The 18,642-nt window shown below is 35.2% G+C and overlaps 1 protein-coding gene and 1 long non-coding RNA gene across 16 annotated transcripts; one reads left to right on the top strand and one right to left on the bottom strand.

Moving 5' to 3' along the window:
* Window positions 1-474: 474 nt before the first annotated feature.
* Window positions 475-11,373, bottom strand: LOC127974861 (uncharacterized). Its single transcript, XM_052578429.1, has 15 exons — window positions 11,309-11,373; window positions 10,955-11,015; window positions 9,964-10,193; window positions 9,754-9,844; window positions 8,695-8,855; window positions 8,565-8,621; window positions 8,140-8,214; window positions 7,801-7,878; window positions 7,417-7,461; window positions 5,411-5,482; window positions 5,261-5,314; window positions 5,045-5,092; window positions 4,764-4,969; window positions 2,018-2,174; window positions 475-699 (listed from the first exon to the last, which is right to left on the bottom strand). The coding sequence occupies exons 3-15, from the start codon at window positions 10,154-10,156 to the stop codon at window positions 596-598; spliced, it is 1,341 nt and encodes a 446-aa protein (XP_052434389.1). The 5' UTR covers window positions 10,157-10,193; window positions 10,955-11,015; window positions 11,309-11,373; the 3' UTR covers window positions 475-595.
* On the top strand, window positions 1,412-16,301 carry LOC127974868 (uncharacterized). Of its 15 annotated transcripts, none has more exons than XR_008157378.1 (13): window positions 1,412-1,487; window positions 4,806-4,979; window positions 5,419-5,506; window positions 7,429-7,494; window positions 7,813-7,896; window positions 8,119-8,229; window positions 8,717-8,771; window positions 9,773-9,858; window positions 9,977-10,150; window positions 12,714-12,844; window positions 13,550-13,679; window positions 13,832-13,917; window positions 15,652-16,301. It is a non-coding gene; the product is annotated as an uncharacterized LOC127974868 (long non-coding RNA). The 15 variants fall into 15 exon arrangements; XR_008157377.1 differs by having other exon boundaries at window positions 1,413-1,487; window positions 5,470-5,506; window positions 12,760-12,844; window positions 13,518-13,679; XR_008157379.1 differs by having other exon boundaries at window positions 1,413-1,487; window positions 5,470-5,506; window positions 7,423-7,494; window positions 12,760-12,844; window positions 13,518-13,679.
* Window positions 16,302-18,642: the final 2,341 nt, after the last annotated feature.

The following is an 18,642-nucleotide window of genomic DNA, read 5'->3' as shown; positions in this document are numbered from 1 at the left end:
TAAACCTACCCCTTATATGAAAAACAATACACTCCATTATGTGTGATTTATAAGCTTGTTTCCTCATGGGGACCTAAAAAAATGTCACTACAAGGTCAAAATGTACTGGTCCCAGATAGCACAGGTACGTCGCGGGGACGTCTGTGCGATGTATGCTTTTGCATCTGGGAGACGTCGTTTTTAGGGCGTTTGCTCATCTGGACTCCGTCGCATAGACGTCTTTTTCCGATGTTCCAGCGATCTCCGGGAGACGTATTACAGACGTTTAATATTTGAATGTTACGTCTATTAGACATCTGATTTACATAGCATAGACGTCGTTCTTAATTGTATGATTTTATACGTTCCTTCATATTTCCTTTTATTGATCACAGCTTTAGTTACACTGATTATGCATGCGTCTTCACATATGAGAAAAGTATAATAACTAACCCCAAGTATGTTCCACTCAGAATGAAAGAACACAACATGCTGTTGAATGATTTGTATCCTTTTATTAACAGTGAATGAAAATAAGCAGTCGTTTATGTTATTATTATTATTATTATTATTTTAATCCTGAACCAACCAAACAAACAACAAAAAATCAAGTTGACTAACAAGGCATTCTCCCTGGGGCCAAGCGGAGATAATCCTTAATGTGTTTTTCAGCCTCTGCTTCAGTTGGCGACGGAAGCACGGGATTCTTCATAGCTGCTCCTGCATGTTAAAAGGTAAAACTTAAATAAGTTTAACAAATAAAACTTTTTTCACTTATTGTTTAATTAAATCCTCAAAATATGTTTTTTTTTAAACTGGGCTCTTATGAATTTAGACAATGATAAGCAAACTATAAAAAATGATTGCAACATCCGTCCTTCCCCAAAGCTATAATGTCTGTATCAGTATCAATTAAATTATTCATTATTCTATTAGTCATGTAAGATAAATGCATGCCGATCCAAACAAATCCATTTAAGAATTATGCATTAACTGCGCAAAATAATGTAAAGTAAGACATTTATTTAGTCTTATGTCTGTTTAATTGTTCATATGATCCCGATGCGAGTTACTAGCTGAGAATGATTAGCCTGCCTTAATATTATCTAATTAATATAGATAATTGATGTGCAATTAATGTTTGTCTACTGTTTTTAATGCCACTCAGCGTGATGTAGGCTAATATAACATACAAGTAGAACGTTTCATGTCTGTGCTTTCTATTTGATTGGTCACTGTTCATTTCCAGTGGTGCTGAAATTCTGCTTCAGTCATAAAAACTTTAAACTGGTACCGGTTTCAGGTTCTTTTAGAGTGACTCCCAGATTAGTGGAGACACAGCCTGAGTTGAATATTAATAATTTTATATTAAGTCTACTTCGAAATCTGGGCTGGTCAGATTCAAGGAATCGACTCTTTTGGAGTCGACTCCTCATCAGTACTGCGCATGTGCTTACAAATCATCACATCGACGCGCACGTGGAAGTGATCGCCGCGGGAAAACTGAGGTACGTAGCTAGATTCATTGTCATTAATATGTGTGGTGTACGTTTGATTTTTATATAAAGTAAATTAAACAGATAAGTATTAGCTTAATATTGACGAATAGTTGTTTCTGTGGTTTAGTCAAGTGGCGGTAACAGCTGATTTTGTGGTTCATCAACAGTTCTTCGTCACAGCCTAACTGTTAATCGTAAAACAAAAGTTAACATTTCTAAAACGCTCTTGTGAGTATGAAACCGCGTTTTACACTGTTAAAACGGCATGTATCTGCTGGTAGGCACATGCATAATATATATTATGTTTTGTAGGCCTAATAATCTGTATGAAAAGCTCACGAGGGGTAATCGTGCTTTAACGAACAACGTATGATTTTAATAATGCATTGATGCATGCATTGATTCATGCTGAAATTAACATTAAGATTAATAAATTATGTAGAAGTATTGTTAATTATTAGTTCATGTTAACTAATGAACCTTAATTTAAAGTGTTCCCCGTACACTGTACATTGGAAAACATTTTGGACGTAATTTACCTATTAGGAGTGCTCCTATGTTTGTTTTCCTGATCCCTCGCTTTTCTCCCCTACCACACCAGTTTAGTTGTTTGGCTACAGGACCAAACACCTTGGAGCATATTCTCCATATTGTTTTCTTCAGTGTGTGTCCTCCACTGATGGATAACCTGTTCACCTTAAAAATAAAAACACATTTCAAAACATTATAGACAATGCCCAAACATTATGGTCCTGTTTCACAGACCGAGCTGAGTAGTTACTCACAAATTGTAATCTGTTACTGATTCCAAATTACATTAGAAAATTGTAGTTAGCAATGAAATCCATTACATTACACGTTTTAAATAATGTAATCAGATGAGTTTGGTCAAAAGTAATCTAAAAGTAGTCTATCAAATTTAAATAGGATATTTAAAGTACCATATGACATAAAAATACAAAGAGTAAGTAAATATATTTTAATTGTTGTTATTTTTAGCATGAAATGCATTAAATAATATATTATGTCAAGTTTTCTCAAACTGGTGTTTGTGAATGAACTGTAGGAGGCTTGTGAGTTCAATTAATGAGAAGCTAATAATTATTTAAATCACAAAAAGATTTTAAATTAAAATAAAGCATTTACCACCCTGTTATGGAGTCAGGCTTTTGAGTTGTCATAAATGCAGTGAATTTACAGCTTTTACATTGTGTTTACAGTACTCATGTAGAGCCTGTTACCTCGACAGCTGGGGAACGTCTCAAAACGGGCCTGCTCTGGCTTCTCCATGGCCCTTTGGTGGTGATTAACAAATGCTGTTGAAAGAATTGGTATGTAGATGTTATGTCTGCCTCACAAAACAAGATTTTGTACTACACAAAGCCTTACTAAAGCTTGAGATTGCTATCACTTCTAATTGGCAACCAAATGTTTATTATTAAATCATCATTAGTACGTAAATCCTCAAGTTATGAATGTAATGATAGTAGTTCTGTCCAAACTGTTAAAATAGCAACAGAATTGGGTGAAGCTGAAAAAGAAAAGTGATGTAAACCAACAAATCACGAGAGCCTGTGCTGTACATTGATCTTACCATGGCTAAGGAACATTCTTGAGCATGGAACAAAACATCCACAAATATCAGTTTTCTCAATTTAAAACTCACAATTGCTGAAAGAGTTCACTGCTTTGCTTGTTGTAAGCAGAGGTCGTACAACAGGACCTGAAAAAGAATAGCACTCAGCAGTCACACACTATTATGCCTTAGTCATTTAACTGTTTTATTGTATTTTTACCTTTTGTCTTGATGTATTTTAGAGGTGCTGGAGGTTTTGGTGCAGGCGGGACTTTTGGTGCGGGCTGGATTTTTGGTGTAGGTGGATTTTTGTCTCTATTCATTTTAACTTTTTTGTTGGGGGTTTCATGAAGCTCATCATCTGATGAGAATGTTTTCTTTCTAAGAGCAAAATCAGGGAATTAGATTATTTTACAAAAATGGATTATATAGGTAATAAACTAGCATGTTTGTCAATTTAAAAAAAATCAAAAACAAAAAAAAGCAACAAATACAGTGTAATTTCCTTTTCCAATTCAAACTCCAAAAAGGGTGCATACTACTTTCTGTGGTCTATATACAGGTTTTCTGACACCGTACAATAACCCAGGAAGGTTAGGAAAAGGCCAAAATATATATAAAAAAGCTCTTCTTACGTGAATGTGGCAAAAAAATTGGCAAAATTGACCCTTTGCAGAAAGTTTGATTGACATGCAGGCTGACCAATCATATCGCAAAATCTGTGATTTTAGTCCGACAATTAAACCAGACCGGAGATAAATGACTGGATTAACGTTGGTGGACTAAAATAATATTTATGTTTGTTCACATTTGTTTCTTTGTGTGTGCTGTTGCGCTTATAGTTTTGATTTCTCCACGAGTCAGACAGGCTGTACGAGCCTCAACTTATGTGACCTTAACCAGAGTTTACACTGAAAGTAATACAATCAGAGTCATTCTCGCCAAAGTTTCCGTGCTGCCCTAGTTATTGTTTATTCAAATTTTAATGAGGTTAATTGTCCTGTCGGTCAAGTACAATTCTTTCACTTGCCCCTTCACAAAATCCACTTGTCCCGGACAAGCTGAAAAGCGTTAATGTCGAGCCCTGCATTAGAAACAAAAAGATTTTAAATTAAAATAAAGCATTTAAAAAAAAAAGTTTAATTTGTTTACCTGCATGTCATGTGACCATAACCAGTGTCGCAGAACCATTTCTTAGGTGATCAGACGACAACATTTTTTTTTGTAAAAATCAATGTGTTGATGCAGATGCTATGTTCTTAAACATTAATAATCGAATGTAGAATAATCTATTACTATATTGTAAATATTTAATCATGTAATCCATAAAAAGTAACTGTAGTCTGATTATGAGTTTTATAAAATGTAATTTTATATAATTACAAGTTCTTTATTTACTAGAATCTGTTTACGTAATCCAGATTGCATGTAATCAGTTACTACTGAGCTCAGAACAGGGATTAGTTTAAATCAGGACTATAGGTCCTAGTTTTGCTTTTATAAAAATGCTGCATGTGTGCATCTTGAGATGAAACAATGGCACTGACATATTGTACGAAATGTTATTGCAAGTTATTTTGAGTTAAGACAGCTCACACATGCATTTTAGTCTGGGACTAGCCTTAAGCCTGGTCTGTGAAACCGGGTATATAATAGATATTATTTACTTCATTGCAACTTTTAAACCTTCAAATGTCAATGATTTTTACCATCTTTTGCATCATTGCTTTCTCTGATAATTTTCTTTCCAGTTTGTCTAGTTCCTCCATGGTTGTGAGAGGAAAGACCTCATCCTCGCTGTCCAACACTGGAGCACTGGAACGGTTGTTTGCTGCAAGGGACTGGACCACTGAAGTCAGATGATTGATCTTCATGTCCAGTTCATTAAGTGCCTCCAGAATTGTCCTCTCAACAGCTGCAACACAGTAAGTTTATCTGGGAGAGTATTTTAATTGAACTAGATGTATAATTTTACAAATTAAGCACTTACGTGTACATTGATTAGTGATGCAGCTCCATCGTCTCACACCAGAAGCACCTGCAAGCACATAAAGCTCTTAAATGTGATTAAACTAACACGTCATGAAAAATTGAGTTTCTGAAGATATGGCTACATGCTTAAAGCCTTAGGCTGATGATACACATACTTTTTGAGCAACGATGCTGTCAACAGGCAAAAAAAAAAAAAAAATTACAAATGACTTACTATTTGTTCTTGGCTGGTGAGTACTTGAGGATCTTTGTTCAGAGATTGTGTTCTCTGATGGATTGTACAGAAAATGTAATGTTAATAAACCTAGTGTTATTAATTTGCAGTGTATGTGTTTACTGCATGTGTTTATGAATGTTCTTTTACCTTGAAAGTTAGATGGGTGTTCACCCCAAGCATCTTCTTGCTCATTTTCATTGGACAAGCTCACTGGAACAGCTGGAGTTAAGAAAGGTGAAGTTGGTAAGTTGTATTTGCTACATTGACAGTGCATGACACTGATACAATATGGGCTAGATTTACTAACAGCTTGCACCAGCACAAACCTTCTTTTGGTGTTAAAATAGTACTGTCAGGATTTACTAAAGAGGCGCAGTAAAGAATTAGTGCTGAAAAAGATGTGGACAGTTGTTTTTGCGTTTAACCTTGAATATGCATTTGTAGTAGTTTTCCTTTGAGACACAAAATTTATGGGAGGTGAGTATTAAGATGAATAACGCAATGATTTAATAACATTTGTGCTCTTCAAATTATTTGTATTTGCTATATTTTTAATGCCCAAAAAAGGCACTTCTTAAAGCAGGTGGTAATTTGCGCTGCACTTGGTAGATTGCACTGGTTATTGTGGGAATGATCTGGCTTCGTCTGTTCTGTAAAGTTTGCATTGTCAGTAAATCGCACGCATAATTTTCCCTCCCATCGGCAAATTTATGGAATTGTGCTCTAATGCTAATTTGGCCTGTTTAGTAAATCTGGCTCAAGGGCTCCTAAAGGGGTCATATAATGTGATTTCTATTTTTCCTTTTCTTCAGTGTGTTATGTAGGTATTTGTACATGTATAAGATCTACCGAGTTACAAAGCTTAAAGTCTCCCACTAAAGGATTTATTCTATCTAAAAGATAAGGCTGATCCAGACCATGCTAAACGGCTCATTCAAACACGCCCCTACACATCTACGTCAAGATGTGGAAATATTTGCGTAATGCCGCCCAAATGTTCACTCAAAAAAAAGGTGTGGTTTCAGGAACCGCAGTTAGTGTTAAAGCAGTCATGTCAGGGAGATGCTTTGTGTTTCGAAGCAAAAGCTCTTTATGTGGCCTTCCGAAAGTATATTCAATGAGGAATCATTGTTAAGATTTATTTACAACAGAACAGCCCAGATGTTCAAATTTGTACAACACATTTAATGGATGACAGTTTTGTGAACCTAGGAGAGTACAAGGCTGGCTGTGCGCTATTTAAAAAAAAAAGAGAAAAAGGTAAATTCCGACTTTGCTATGACAATCTTTGCAACGATTGTATAGTAAAATGCGCTACACAAATAAACTTGAATTGAATCTGGTGCTTATTCTGAATCAGCTACTTTAAGTATGTTTTCTTAATAGTTTAAGTGTTTGCTATTGACTGTTCAAATGCAGAGTTTTGCGCAGCGTAGAGTAACATGTTGTGTGATTACGTGTGTGTGTGAGGGTAACATCACAGCAGAGTAAACAGACTTTCAGAAATCATAGCACATAAGCTGTCTTAACCGTGGCTTGTGTACTGCATCATCACTGTGTCTGTCACGTGACTCTGTTCCCCTTTCGGGCTTGAACTGATGGTAAAACGAAGGACATTATTAACAGTCTTGATATTTACTTTGAAAGATGAAGCTTGCAATTATGGAAAGGGGCGTTGCATTTCCGACGAGTGCTTGCGATGTTCGCCCAATAACAATACATTGGGTCAGTTGGCCATTCAGAGCAGCCTGTGCTTGACGGAAGGAGGGACTTTGTTGAAAATGACGTTTTTTGAGAGAGGCGGGACATAGAGGAACTACAATAATGTACAGTATTTGAAAAATGTTTTTTTCAAAATTAAAATGTCAACATATTCTGTTACACCAAATATACAAAATAATGGTCTTTAAAATAGCATATGACCCCTTTTAGTGATACCCTAGTAATGACTGAAATTGACTTTTTTTATTTTTTTTACTTTGCATTCTTCCTTGTTGTGTGTTTGATAGTCTTTGGTCTTGAGAGAGTCTTAAGGCAGAGAATTTGTTCTCTAATTAGAAAAAGTGAAAAAAACTGTATTAGGTTGTGTTAGGCCATGACTCATTTGCAATTGTGTTTTTTATTTCCTCCATATACTAATGAATGTTTTTTACCTTGAGTGATAGATGGGTGTTCTTCCCAAGTTTCCAGCTGGCGGTCTGAATGAGAGAAGCTCATTGACATTACAAAAGGTACTCATTCTGCTGCTTCAACTGATTTCTTTGTATTTTAGCTTATTTAGCTTTAAATTTTTTGCTTTAAACAAGAGCACATTTTCTATAGTAAACCTAGATGAAATCCTACAGTATTTACCAAAAGTGAGTCATACAACTTACGCTGTGTTCTTTCTTGCTTGGAACTTGAAGGTCCCAGCAAAGAAAATGCATTCTCTGACAGATTGTACATATATAACATGCTGAATTACCTTATGTGTGTACAGTAATTGTCCTTTTTGTTTTCTTTTACCAAATACTAATTGTTTTTTTGTTTTTTTTTACCTTGAATGTCAGGTGAGTGTTCACCCCAATGATCTTGTGGCTCATCTGCCTGGGAGAAGCTCATGGGAACATCTGGAGCTGAGAATGATGGAACTGGTAAATTTAAATAATTTTACATGACACATTCATTTTAATGGCTGGTTTTTATTCATTAAAGGAATAAAAATATGATCAGAAAATCAACTTGAATAATAAGTTTACAAACTGCATGTCATCTATTTATTCAGCAATCGGAAACTTGACCCACCCTGTTATGGAGTCAGGCTTTTGAGTTGTCATAAATGCAGTGAATTTACAGCTTTTACATTGTGTTTACAGTACTCATGTAGAGCCTGTTACCTCGACAGCTGGGGAACGTCTCAAAACGGGCCTGCTCTGGCTTCTCCATGGCCCTTTGGTGGTGATTAACAAGTGCTGTTGAAAGAATTGGTATGTAGATGTTATGTCTGCCTCACAAAACAAGATTTTGTACTACACAAAGCCTTACTAAAGCTTGAGATTGCTATCACTTCTAATTGGCAACCAAATGTTTATTATTAAATCATCATTAGTACGTAAATCCTCAAGTTATGAATGTAATGATAGTAGTTCTGTCCAAACTGTTAAAATAGCAACAGAATTGGGTGAAGCTGAAAAAGAAAAGTGATGTAAACCAACAAATCACGAGAGCCTGTGCTGTACATTGATCTTACCATGGCTAAGGAACATTCTTGAGCATGGAACAAAACATCCACAAATATCAGTTTTCTCAATTTAAAACTCACAATTGCTGAAAGAGTTCACTGCTTTGCTTGTTGTAAGCAGAGGTCGTACAACAGGACCTGAAAAAGAATAGCACTCAGCAGTCACACACTATTATGCCTTAGTCATTTAACTGTTTTATTGTATTTTTACCTTTTGTCTTGATGTATTTTAGAGGTGCTGGAGGTTTTGGTGCAGGCGGGACTTTTGGTGCGGGCTGGATTTTTGGTGTAGGTGGATTTTTGTCTCTATTCATTTTAACTTTTTTGTTGGGGGTTTCATGAAGCTCATCATCTGATGAGAATGTTTTCTTTCTAAGAGCAAAATCAGGGAATTAGATTATTTTACAAAAATGGATTATATAGGTAATAAACTAGGATGTTTGTCAATTTAAAAAAAATCAAAAACAAAAAAAAGCAACAAATACAGTGTAATTTCCTTTTCCAATTCAAACTCCAAAAAGGGTGCATACTACTTTCTGTGGTCTATATACAGGTTTTCTGACACCGTACAATAACCCAGGAAGGTTAGGAAAAGGCCAAAATATATATAAAAAAGCTCTTCTTACGTGAATGTGGCAAAAAAATTGGCAAAATTGACCCTTTGCAGAAAGTTTGATTGACATGCAGGCTGACCAATCATATCGCAAAATCTGTGATTTTAGTCCGACAATTAAACCAGACCGGAGATAAATGACTGGATTAACGTTGGTGGACTAAAATAATATTTATGTTTGTTCACATTTGTTTCTTTGTGTGTGCTGTTGCGCTTATAGTTTTGATTTCTCCACGAGTCAGACAGGCTGTACGAGCCTCAACTTATGTGACCTTAACCAGAGTTTACACTGAAAGTAATACAATCAGAGTCATTCTCGCCAAAGTTTCCGTGCTGCCCTAGTTATTGTTTATTCAAATTTTAATGAGGTTAATTGTCCTGTCGGTCAAGTACAATTCTTTCACTTGCCCCTTCACAAAATCCACTTGTCCCGGACAAGCTGAAAAGCGTTAATGTCGAGCCCTGCATTAGAAACTGAACATGGCTGGTTACTAATTGTGAGTGAAAAGGTAGGGCTGAATTCAAGATTATAAGTAAATAAATGTATCTGTTACTCACATAAACTTTCTATAGTTTCAGAAGACTGAATATTACTGTTTGTTGAAATTACTTTTCAATGTATCTTTTTAAAGTGAAATATGTATTTTTACAACTTACTTGTGAACTCTTTTTATAGAATTTTCAGATTCTGAGATGTCAGAAGTGTAGCATGCCCTTTTCCATTTTTTGGAAATGTTGTCAAATGATGCTGAAATTATCAAAGTATGTGAACTTAATTCATGAAAACCTTAAGCTGTGGAATATCATGTATTAGTTATTTTGTCATCTGTTTTAATGTTTATTTAAAGTGTATTTTAACTTGCTTACCCGACTCATGTAGAATTCTGGCCTGATGCTTGGTCCAACCCTTATCTGGCTGTGGTGCCTCCATCAACCTGACGCTCTTTAGTAACCGGTCCAAGTCTTTGTATGGAGGCCACCATGAGTGGCCATCTGAGTACCAGGACTTTGCTACAGGACCGGTACTCCCTTCTCCGACGAACTCCACTATCAGGTACATGTTCTTTTTGTTGTTGTTTTATTTTAGCTGGAACAACCTAAAGCCCCATAAAGTGTAACGATTCTTATTACATTTCAGTTGTTCATATGCATGATTCAGTTACCCAAAATAAAAGTAGCAAGTCCAAAAAAAATAAAAATAAAAAAAATTAGTGTGTGTGTAAAAGAGGGACTGAAACAAAATTACGGTCATAAGGAACTAAGAAAGCTTTCGCCTCAATGTTCTCAAACTTGCAGAAATGTGTTGGTCCTGAGATGCCATCAACTAGATGAATACCAAGTTCTGAGGATGGAAGGGGATAATCAAAAAAAGGTTTATGATTGTTGAAGGTAGTGTAGGCCACGTAAATGTCATCCTTCGCTGAAATTATATTTTGCAGCTTTGCAACTTTCCCATCAATGTAAACATAACTGTTGGCCTGGTCCAGTTTAAGAGTGTAAGAGCAGGTTTTTATTTCTTTGTACTGTGAAGATCCATGAAAACATTCAGGTAGAGGGCCAGCCGTGTGTTGTTTCTTAATTTGTGTTTCGAAAATAGAAATGACGTGGAGGTTGAGTAATTAATGACAGATTTAACATTTTTGGGTGAACTATCCGTTTAAAAATGTGAATTCCTGGTATCAAAAATCAATTGTTATGATGAAACTGGCAAATCAGAGATCAGAGACTAGCAGGATGCTAGTATTTATGTATGTAAGAATCTCTTTAATGTCTTCATTAAGACATTACTAACATGCTGCATGATGTTGTAATTGATCTAAACCCAAATACTGAGTGGTCATTTAAAATATATACTTACAAAGTCAAAAGATGTTCTCAAGATGTGGCTCTTAAAAGAGCCGTTGTGGTGTATGTAGCTGCTGTAGACAAAAAAGAAGAACGCATACGAGTGAGATATGTCTGTACACATTAAAATGTTTTCACTTTCATCAGTGGTTATTGATTAATTAGGATGTTATGATGAATCTGGCAAATCAGATGCACAATGCTAGTTTTGTTTCCATTTCATTCATACATGCATTTAATAATTTTTTTATTTTTATTCCTTTATGTATTCCTTTAATGTCTTCATTAAGACATTACTAACATGCTGTATGATGTTGTAATTGATCTAAACCCAAATACTGAGTGGTCATTTAAAATATATACTTACAAAGTCAAAGACGTTCTCAAGATGTGGCTCTTAAAAGAGCCGTTGTGGTGTATGTAGCTACTGTAGACAAACAAGAAAAGAGAGAAAAAGAACAACGCATACGAGTGAGATGTATCTGTACACATTATGTTTTCACTTTCATCAGTGATTATTGATTAAACATGTTGTGATAAATCTGGCAAATTAGAAATGGCGTTGACTCCACTTACAACAATAAGACGGCAATCGACACTGAAAAAGAGAGAAGATAATTAATTTCACTGTAGTCTATTAAATCCCAAAGTTTATAGTCTCTGATGGATATGTATAATATTATTTAATAAAGCATGATAAGAAGAAGAATGCAAAGCAATGTTTCTGATGAGACCTTACAGCCCACTAACAAATAAGCCAAAGTAAAAATGCATTTTCATTCTTGAGAATCACCGATTTCTATAAAGGTGTCAAGGCTTATGAGTTTTATCTCTCTCTCTCTCTGTCTGTCTCTCTCTCGCTCTCTCTCTAAGTGCACGCGCCAGCGTGTGTTAGAGAAAGGGTTTACGCGCTCGCGGTTAAACCTGACAAGTGACAACGCACTACTTTCAATACAATTGTGAATAATGAAGATATTATTAAGAATAATTGTATGATTGGTCTCTTTTAAAGTAATGTTAACATGACATAACTCTAAAATGAAAGAGCGTCTCTCAAACGGAGCGGATTGGCTCTATCAGCAATGACGTCACACGGATGTAACGGCATTTCGGTGTTTAACGGCGCTGATGAGCGGCCTGTAACTATATATTAAACGACGGAAAATCGTCTTCGTGAAATGTGATACAATTAACGGAAAAGAAAAATTTCTATAAGTCCAATTTTTACTACAATTTAACTGGTTTCATGAGTTAAAACGTCTGCTATTTATTTTAGTAGTATAACCCTCAGAAAAACGAACTGTTCCCTCAGACGGATTGTTATTATAATTACAATTTATTACTTTCTTTCTTCATAGTTTTAAATGTCATTTACTTTTGTTGTCGGTCCATACTTTTAAAAAGTCATTTAACTAAATAGGTTAAGTAAAAAGTAATTTACCTCAGGAAAACGCACTGCTGGGGATGTCACTCAAAGTTGAGTCAAGGCTGTGCGCGCGGTGGGCACAGACCCCTGCTTATATAGGACCGCTGCCCGGTTTCGCGGGCTTGGCACGCGAGTAAGAATTTAAGTTTTAAGAAAAATAATTATTTTCATTTTTTTATATTTTTTTTATGTACAATGATATAATGACACACAGCGTTAACTTTGCATTAAACATAATAATAATAATAATAATAGTGTTTTCCTATTATATTCAAAGCAATGGTGTTACCAAAAATATAAGCCATATAATTTTTTGTTTTGTTTTACTTCTTTATTTTCTTCCCAGACTGAGAGTTCCTTTTTTTATTATTATAAATTGGGCAACCCCATAGGTGGCGATGTACGCGCGCGAGTCGCCAATGAGCCAAGGGATGAAGAAGTCCTCAGGGCAAGATGTGGTGGAGTTATGATTGAGAGGTAAAGTATGAAAGGTGGAAATGTATAGATTTATGATAGTATGTTTGTCATTGGTGAGATTGTTGAAAGGTTTTTAATAGTGAACTAATTTTAAACAGTTTTAACCGACCATATGTTGAAGCAACGCGTTTTGGAACCAACCGCGGTGCATGTTCAGTTAGCAACAAACAAATTTGATCCCACATCAACTGCGATACACGTCACGTTAAACGCATGGCAAAAAAAAAAAAAAAACAAAGAATATTATTTTATGTTCTATAATTGTTAGAAATGTAAATGTATGCAATACTATAAATCCATAAAATTCCAAACCTTGTGACCTAAAGACATGCATGTGCACATTATGCACAAAGTTTTTCGCTCAGCCTTGTGCAATATAGAGAATAATCATAATAATAATGATATTTATTGCCTTTTGCTATAAAAGTGACATTTTCTTGAACATTTCTTAATGAAGACATTGAAGGGGTAATTTAAAAATAAAAACTAGCATCCTGCATCTCTGATTGCCAGATTTCTCATAACACGCATAAATATAAACAAAGAGACTCAAGTTATAGCTCTTAAAAAAACCTGTGTGTGTGATAATGTCATATAGTTAGTTCAAAATTGCTTTGATTTATAGGGATTTAATTTAGTGACTACCATTTGTTTTAATGATGTTTATTTACAGTGCAATCTATTCTGCTTACCCGACTCATGCAGACTTCTGTCCTGATGTTTGGCTGTAGTCCTTCCATCATCCAGTCTTTTGCAACCGGTCTATTTATGGAGACCACCATGATCTAATCTATACAGATCTAGTTGTCTCTTCTCCCACAAACTCCTCTTTCAGGTATATATTTTTTGTTGTTGTTGTTTCAACAATGTTGACTGTATTTTTTTATACCAAAACAACTTGGGGGTGTCAACAAACTTCTATTGAGTACCATTAGACCACTCAAGAAGAATTACCTCATATAACCAAGATTTAATGTTGTAAAGCAGATTTTGAGCGGATCTCCTTCATTCTGCAGCCAGCTCACCAGAACCTCTGGGTGCACCAGCTGTGGATATTACAGGCCAAACTTTGGGTGAGGATCTTTCTCCCACTGTTCACCACCAAACCTCTTCCTATATGTAAACAGTTGTTTAGCACACTGTTGTCTATATTTGAATGGGTAATTTTTAGGCTGCAACCAATTATCTTAATTAAATAATGTTCTAGATTAATTTGATAAAATGCCACATTTTATTTTCTTTATTTTTATTTTCCGCATCTACTTACAGATGTGAGTCTCAATGTTCTCTGCACACAACTGCTTACAATAGTGTTTCGATTGCTGTCTGTGTGAAAAAGTAACTATATGAACAAGTAACTAAAGTCAAGCAGTATTTAAATTGTATTTATTTACAGAGGTATATGAAGTCACACTTGTCTGTGTGTGAATATGTTGTGCATCACAAATCCATGAATGAATGTTCTTGAAGTGAGTTAAACTTCAACAGATAACCCCTGCTAAGGGAGTAGGGAGCAATGAACACTTTGTAGGGACCATGTCAATGGGAACACAGGTTATGCACAGAGCTCTCTTCTAACGAGCTGATTATCTGAATCAAAAAGAGAGACTTACAAAAATATGTAGAGCTGGTGGGCACGGGGACTGGAACTGAGAACCGCTGCTCTAATTAAAGGAAAGTAGTATAGTAAAGTATTATCAAAGATGGCGACATCCATACAATTAAAAGTCTTCTGTTAAATCTGAACCAGCAGCATCTTTTATAACTTGGAGTAGATAGGATTATTTGGGTCACATACAGAGTACAAAACTTGAAAGTAGCGGAGAAAATGCTTCAGTAAAGAAATATTATTTGCAGTTTGCTCTGACAGATGCTTTGACAGATGTGTGTGGACCTGAGTCATGTTTCTCCAGAGCACAACTTACATTTGATGGTAGAGTCCTTGTCTAATTTTGGAAATAATTGAAGAGAATAGGAGTGCAATGATTCTGACTACAATTTACGTTGTACTAAAATATTTATTTTAAATGTAGGTTTAATATTCTATGTTATATTTATGAGAGCATTAAATGTAAAGGAGTATACATGTAATTACTACAGTTACTACACGTAAAACAATTGCTATGTTAAATTTACTATTTTCAGAATATACGGGTATATTAACGTGAATACATGTTCCCCATAACAGTTAACATTTAATGGGTGTTTTGTTTTTAGGATTTTTTATATGTTTTATGCTTTAAAATGGCAAGCAAAGAGTTTTTTTGTTTTACAATGTCATGTTTGTATTTTAACCCTTTTTTTGGCTAATGTGTAGCACAACTTACATAAATACATTCACTATATTTGTTTTCTTTGACTTCAGTTTTCACATTGTTTGGAGGACAAAATCGGGAAGGATGTAGGGGCCCACAGTTTGGGCACACATACACAGTTCATCTTTGGGTTTGTTGCTCTGTGCTGTTTGATTGTATGGTAGTCAGAACTTTGTTCAGTTTTATTCATTACTGTCAGCTTTCACAGCGATACTGCTTAATGAGCAATTATCTCTATCAAACATGGACCTTAAAGGGATGGTTCACCCAAAAACATTATTCAAATAAATATTGTGACAATCATGTTCATGAATCTGATTTCAGTGGCACAGCTGTGTAGTATCTAGTACAGAGGTCGTTGACAGTATTGTGTGCATTGTACATGATGTTCACTGCCCAGTATTGTATTATTGTTTACACAGTAAGTTTTCAGTAACATTATTTCCTTATAAAATGCTCTAACATTTTTTTTCCTCCTCTTTTCTCCACCAGACACCCTAGGACAACATCCTTAGCACAGATCTACCTATAGCCCTCCATCATTCCCACATCCATCTTGCAACAGTTTCATTAACTGCAGTCCATAACCAGTTCACGGTCTACACCTTGTCCATTGCAAATGTTATGGATTATTCTAATAAAGATCTTTCTATTATTTTTTTTGAGACAGTTATTATGTACTCTGTTATGTTGTGAATAAAGTCAGCCCCCCCACCTCGATGCTTTCAGCAGTTAATAGATTAAAGTGTGTCCTTAATGTTTTATTATTTAAAGATTGTTTTAAAGTTTATTACAGGCTCAGTTTATTTTTTTTCACTAGAAAATAAAGTGGAGTATTAACTGTCATAATCAAGTATGAGACTTTTGTCAGTATCATTAATTCTATGAGGCAATATGAATCAAATTAACATTTGTATAGGGTTTTCATCCGAAGGCTTCTTCCTTATTCAGTTAAACATCAAGGGTTTTCTATGCCTTTGTCACCTTTTACTTTCTCATTGGAAATTATGAGCATCATTATTTGGAAGAAAATAAGAATATGAAAATGGCTTTGATTTCAATGTATTGAATGGAATCAAAGAACCACACAAACCTTTGACCTTCACACAGACATTGTATAAATTAAAGTGTTACTCAAATTATCAAGCTTATAATGTTTGTGTTTAATGTGTGTTTATAGTTATGGTTGTATTTGTATTTTATTATAAATGTATGTGTCTAGTTGGACGCGAGCGGAGCGATGCAACGCAATAAGATAATCACTGATATCGCCTACACACACTGGAAGCGGGCGAATTGACAAATCCCCGTCAGAAAAAAATATTCTTCTTTATATTTCTGGAATAGGTCTTTGCAACAATGGTCGCGTCTGTGTGACATTGTAGTGCTTTAAAAACTCTAGTTTTCCTCATTTATCTGCTTGCTCCGATCGGCGCTGCGTGGCAGCATGTAATTTGAAATGTTGAAGATTCGTCGTATAGACGTCGTATAGAGGTAAAGGAGACGGCTCATTAACAGCTAAAAACATTCGATCGAATGCGATGTTCACCAGATGCTACGATCTTTCATAGACGTCTCCGCGACGTACCTGTGCTATCTGGGGTATTAGGCTTACTATACTATACTTACTATATTTACATTTGATCCCCATAATGTGATAAATTATTAAAAATAATAGATGATTTAATAATTATTTAATTAAGTAATTTAAGTTATGTTCTAATTTTAAATGTTTATTCATGTAAATTCTGCGTGACTGTGACGTGTTTAAATGGGCGTGCGTGCTGAACATTCGAGTTTCATTCAAACACTGGAGCGGAGGGAGTTGTCATAGAAACGGAGCGCCAACACAACAACTGACAAGCAGAGAATCACTGACTTTTGCTGATGTTTTCAAAGCTTTCGGTAAGTTTAGTCCCTAAAATCACACAGATATTACATACAATTGTTCCTGATACTTCTCCTGCTTTTTTTTGACTTGCTTCTGTAGAATTTATTTCATAGAAATGGTTAATGTCTTCGAATCAGTCCGTTAGCATCTTAAGTTACCCGTTTCAATGGAGGTAACATTAGGCTAACTCCATAGACGGAGCTCTTTATTAAAGTTTGGGATTTTTACAGGTCTGTGAAAGGTTTGCTGCGTTTTATTTATTTATTTTAAATGGGTGATTGGAAATAGGCTAATTTATTTAACCTAAAGTTAAACATCTAAACTGTAACTTAACCGTTAATCGGTGACATCACTTACATCAGCGCGACAATAAAGTGAATCATGTGTTTTGATCTCTCATGGTAAACAAATATTGACAAAAACTATTGATTTCAGCCTTTAAGGAGAGGAAAAAAACCTCAGCAACAGGGGAAGCTCCAAGATTTAACAATTTCTGAAGGCAGAAGAACTGGAAAAGCTTCTTAAATTTTTAAGAAGGCTTTGACATCCATAAGTAAGCAATATTAAATAAGAAAACCTAGAAACAAATTCTGTTAAGTTAAGAAATAATTTTCTTTTCCTCTCTGCTTTAGCTTGGTTCCTTGTAATAAAACTGGTATTGTACACTAAATATGGTTGTCTCTGTGACAAATTGCCATAGAGTTAATAACCACAAATATACACTATTGTTCTAAATTCAGTAAGATACGTTTTTGAAAAGACATCTCATGCTCACCAAAGCTTTTTTGTTTTTCAGGAAAAAAATTCAAAAGAACAGCATTTATCTGAAACAAAAAAAAAAGTGACAGTAACTTTTCATCGATTTAATGCATCATTGCTGAATAAAAATGTTTTTTCTTTTCTTTTTAACTAAACTATTAAGCTGTAGTGAGCGTCTGTGGTTCATCCACATGTTATTGGGAGAAGCATGCACAAGCTCTCAGTCCAATCTGTTTTTCCACCTTGCGTTCTCCGGTGGCTTTTTATCCGATCTCTCCACACCAGTTACTGCAATCAGACACAGGAGTTTATCATTTTGCACTTTACTCAGTGTTCGTCTCCCAAATATCTGTCCAGCTGTCCGCTGTAGACCTTACTGAACCATACACCACTTCGCCACATAAACTTTTAGTGTACACTACCATTCAAAGGTTTTGGGTCTATTTAAAATAGAAATAAGTTACATTTTACTATATTCACACACAAGACCGCTATTCAGAAAATTCAGCTTAGATCACAGTGATCAATTACATTTTAACATAATTCACACATAACACATCTCATAACCGTGCACTACAGTTTTATGTGAAGAAATAAATCATCTTTTTTATGAAATAATACGAACAGCAGCTATGCTAATCTTTCTCCTTTTGGTTTCCTGTTTCTATCTTGGGATGCCCATCTCAAAGTTACTAGACATTACGCCAGTTCCAATTTGGATCCAGCCTTCAGCAGATGCTAAGACTCACAATGACTTCAGAAGATGCTAAGATTCACGATGACTTCAGATGATGACAACTAAAAATGAACATACAAGTCTGTCAAATATTATC

Source organism: Carassius gibelio, chromosome B16 (assembly GCF_023724105.1).
Source record: "Carassius gibelio isolate Cgi1373 ecotype wild population from Czech Republic chromosome B16, carGib1.2-hapl.c, whole genome shotgun sequence".
Lineage (NCBI taxonomy): Eukaryota > Metazoa > Chordata > Actinopteri > Cypriniformes > Cyprinidae > Carassius > Carassius gibelio.
Note: the sequence above shows the minus strand (reverse complement) of the source record. Positions and strands in the feature narration are given on the sequence as shown.

Excerpts from the sequence above, each read along its gene's own strand:
- LOC127974861 (XM_052578429.1), bottom strand. The coding sequence starts at position 10,156 with ATGTACCTGATAGTGGAGTTCGTCGGAGAAGGGAGTACCGGTCCTGTA. Across the intron at positions 9,845-9,963 it reads CAGAATTCTACATGAGTCGG|CATCATTTGACAACATTTCC; the intron begins GTAAGCAAGTTA and ends TGATAATTTCAG. Across the intron at positions 2,175-4,763 it reads AAGCAATGATGCAAAAGATG|GTGAACAGGTTATCCATCAG; the intron begins GTAAAAATCATT and ends TTTATTTTTAAG.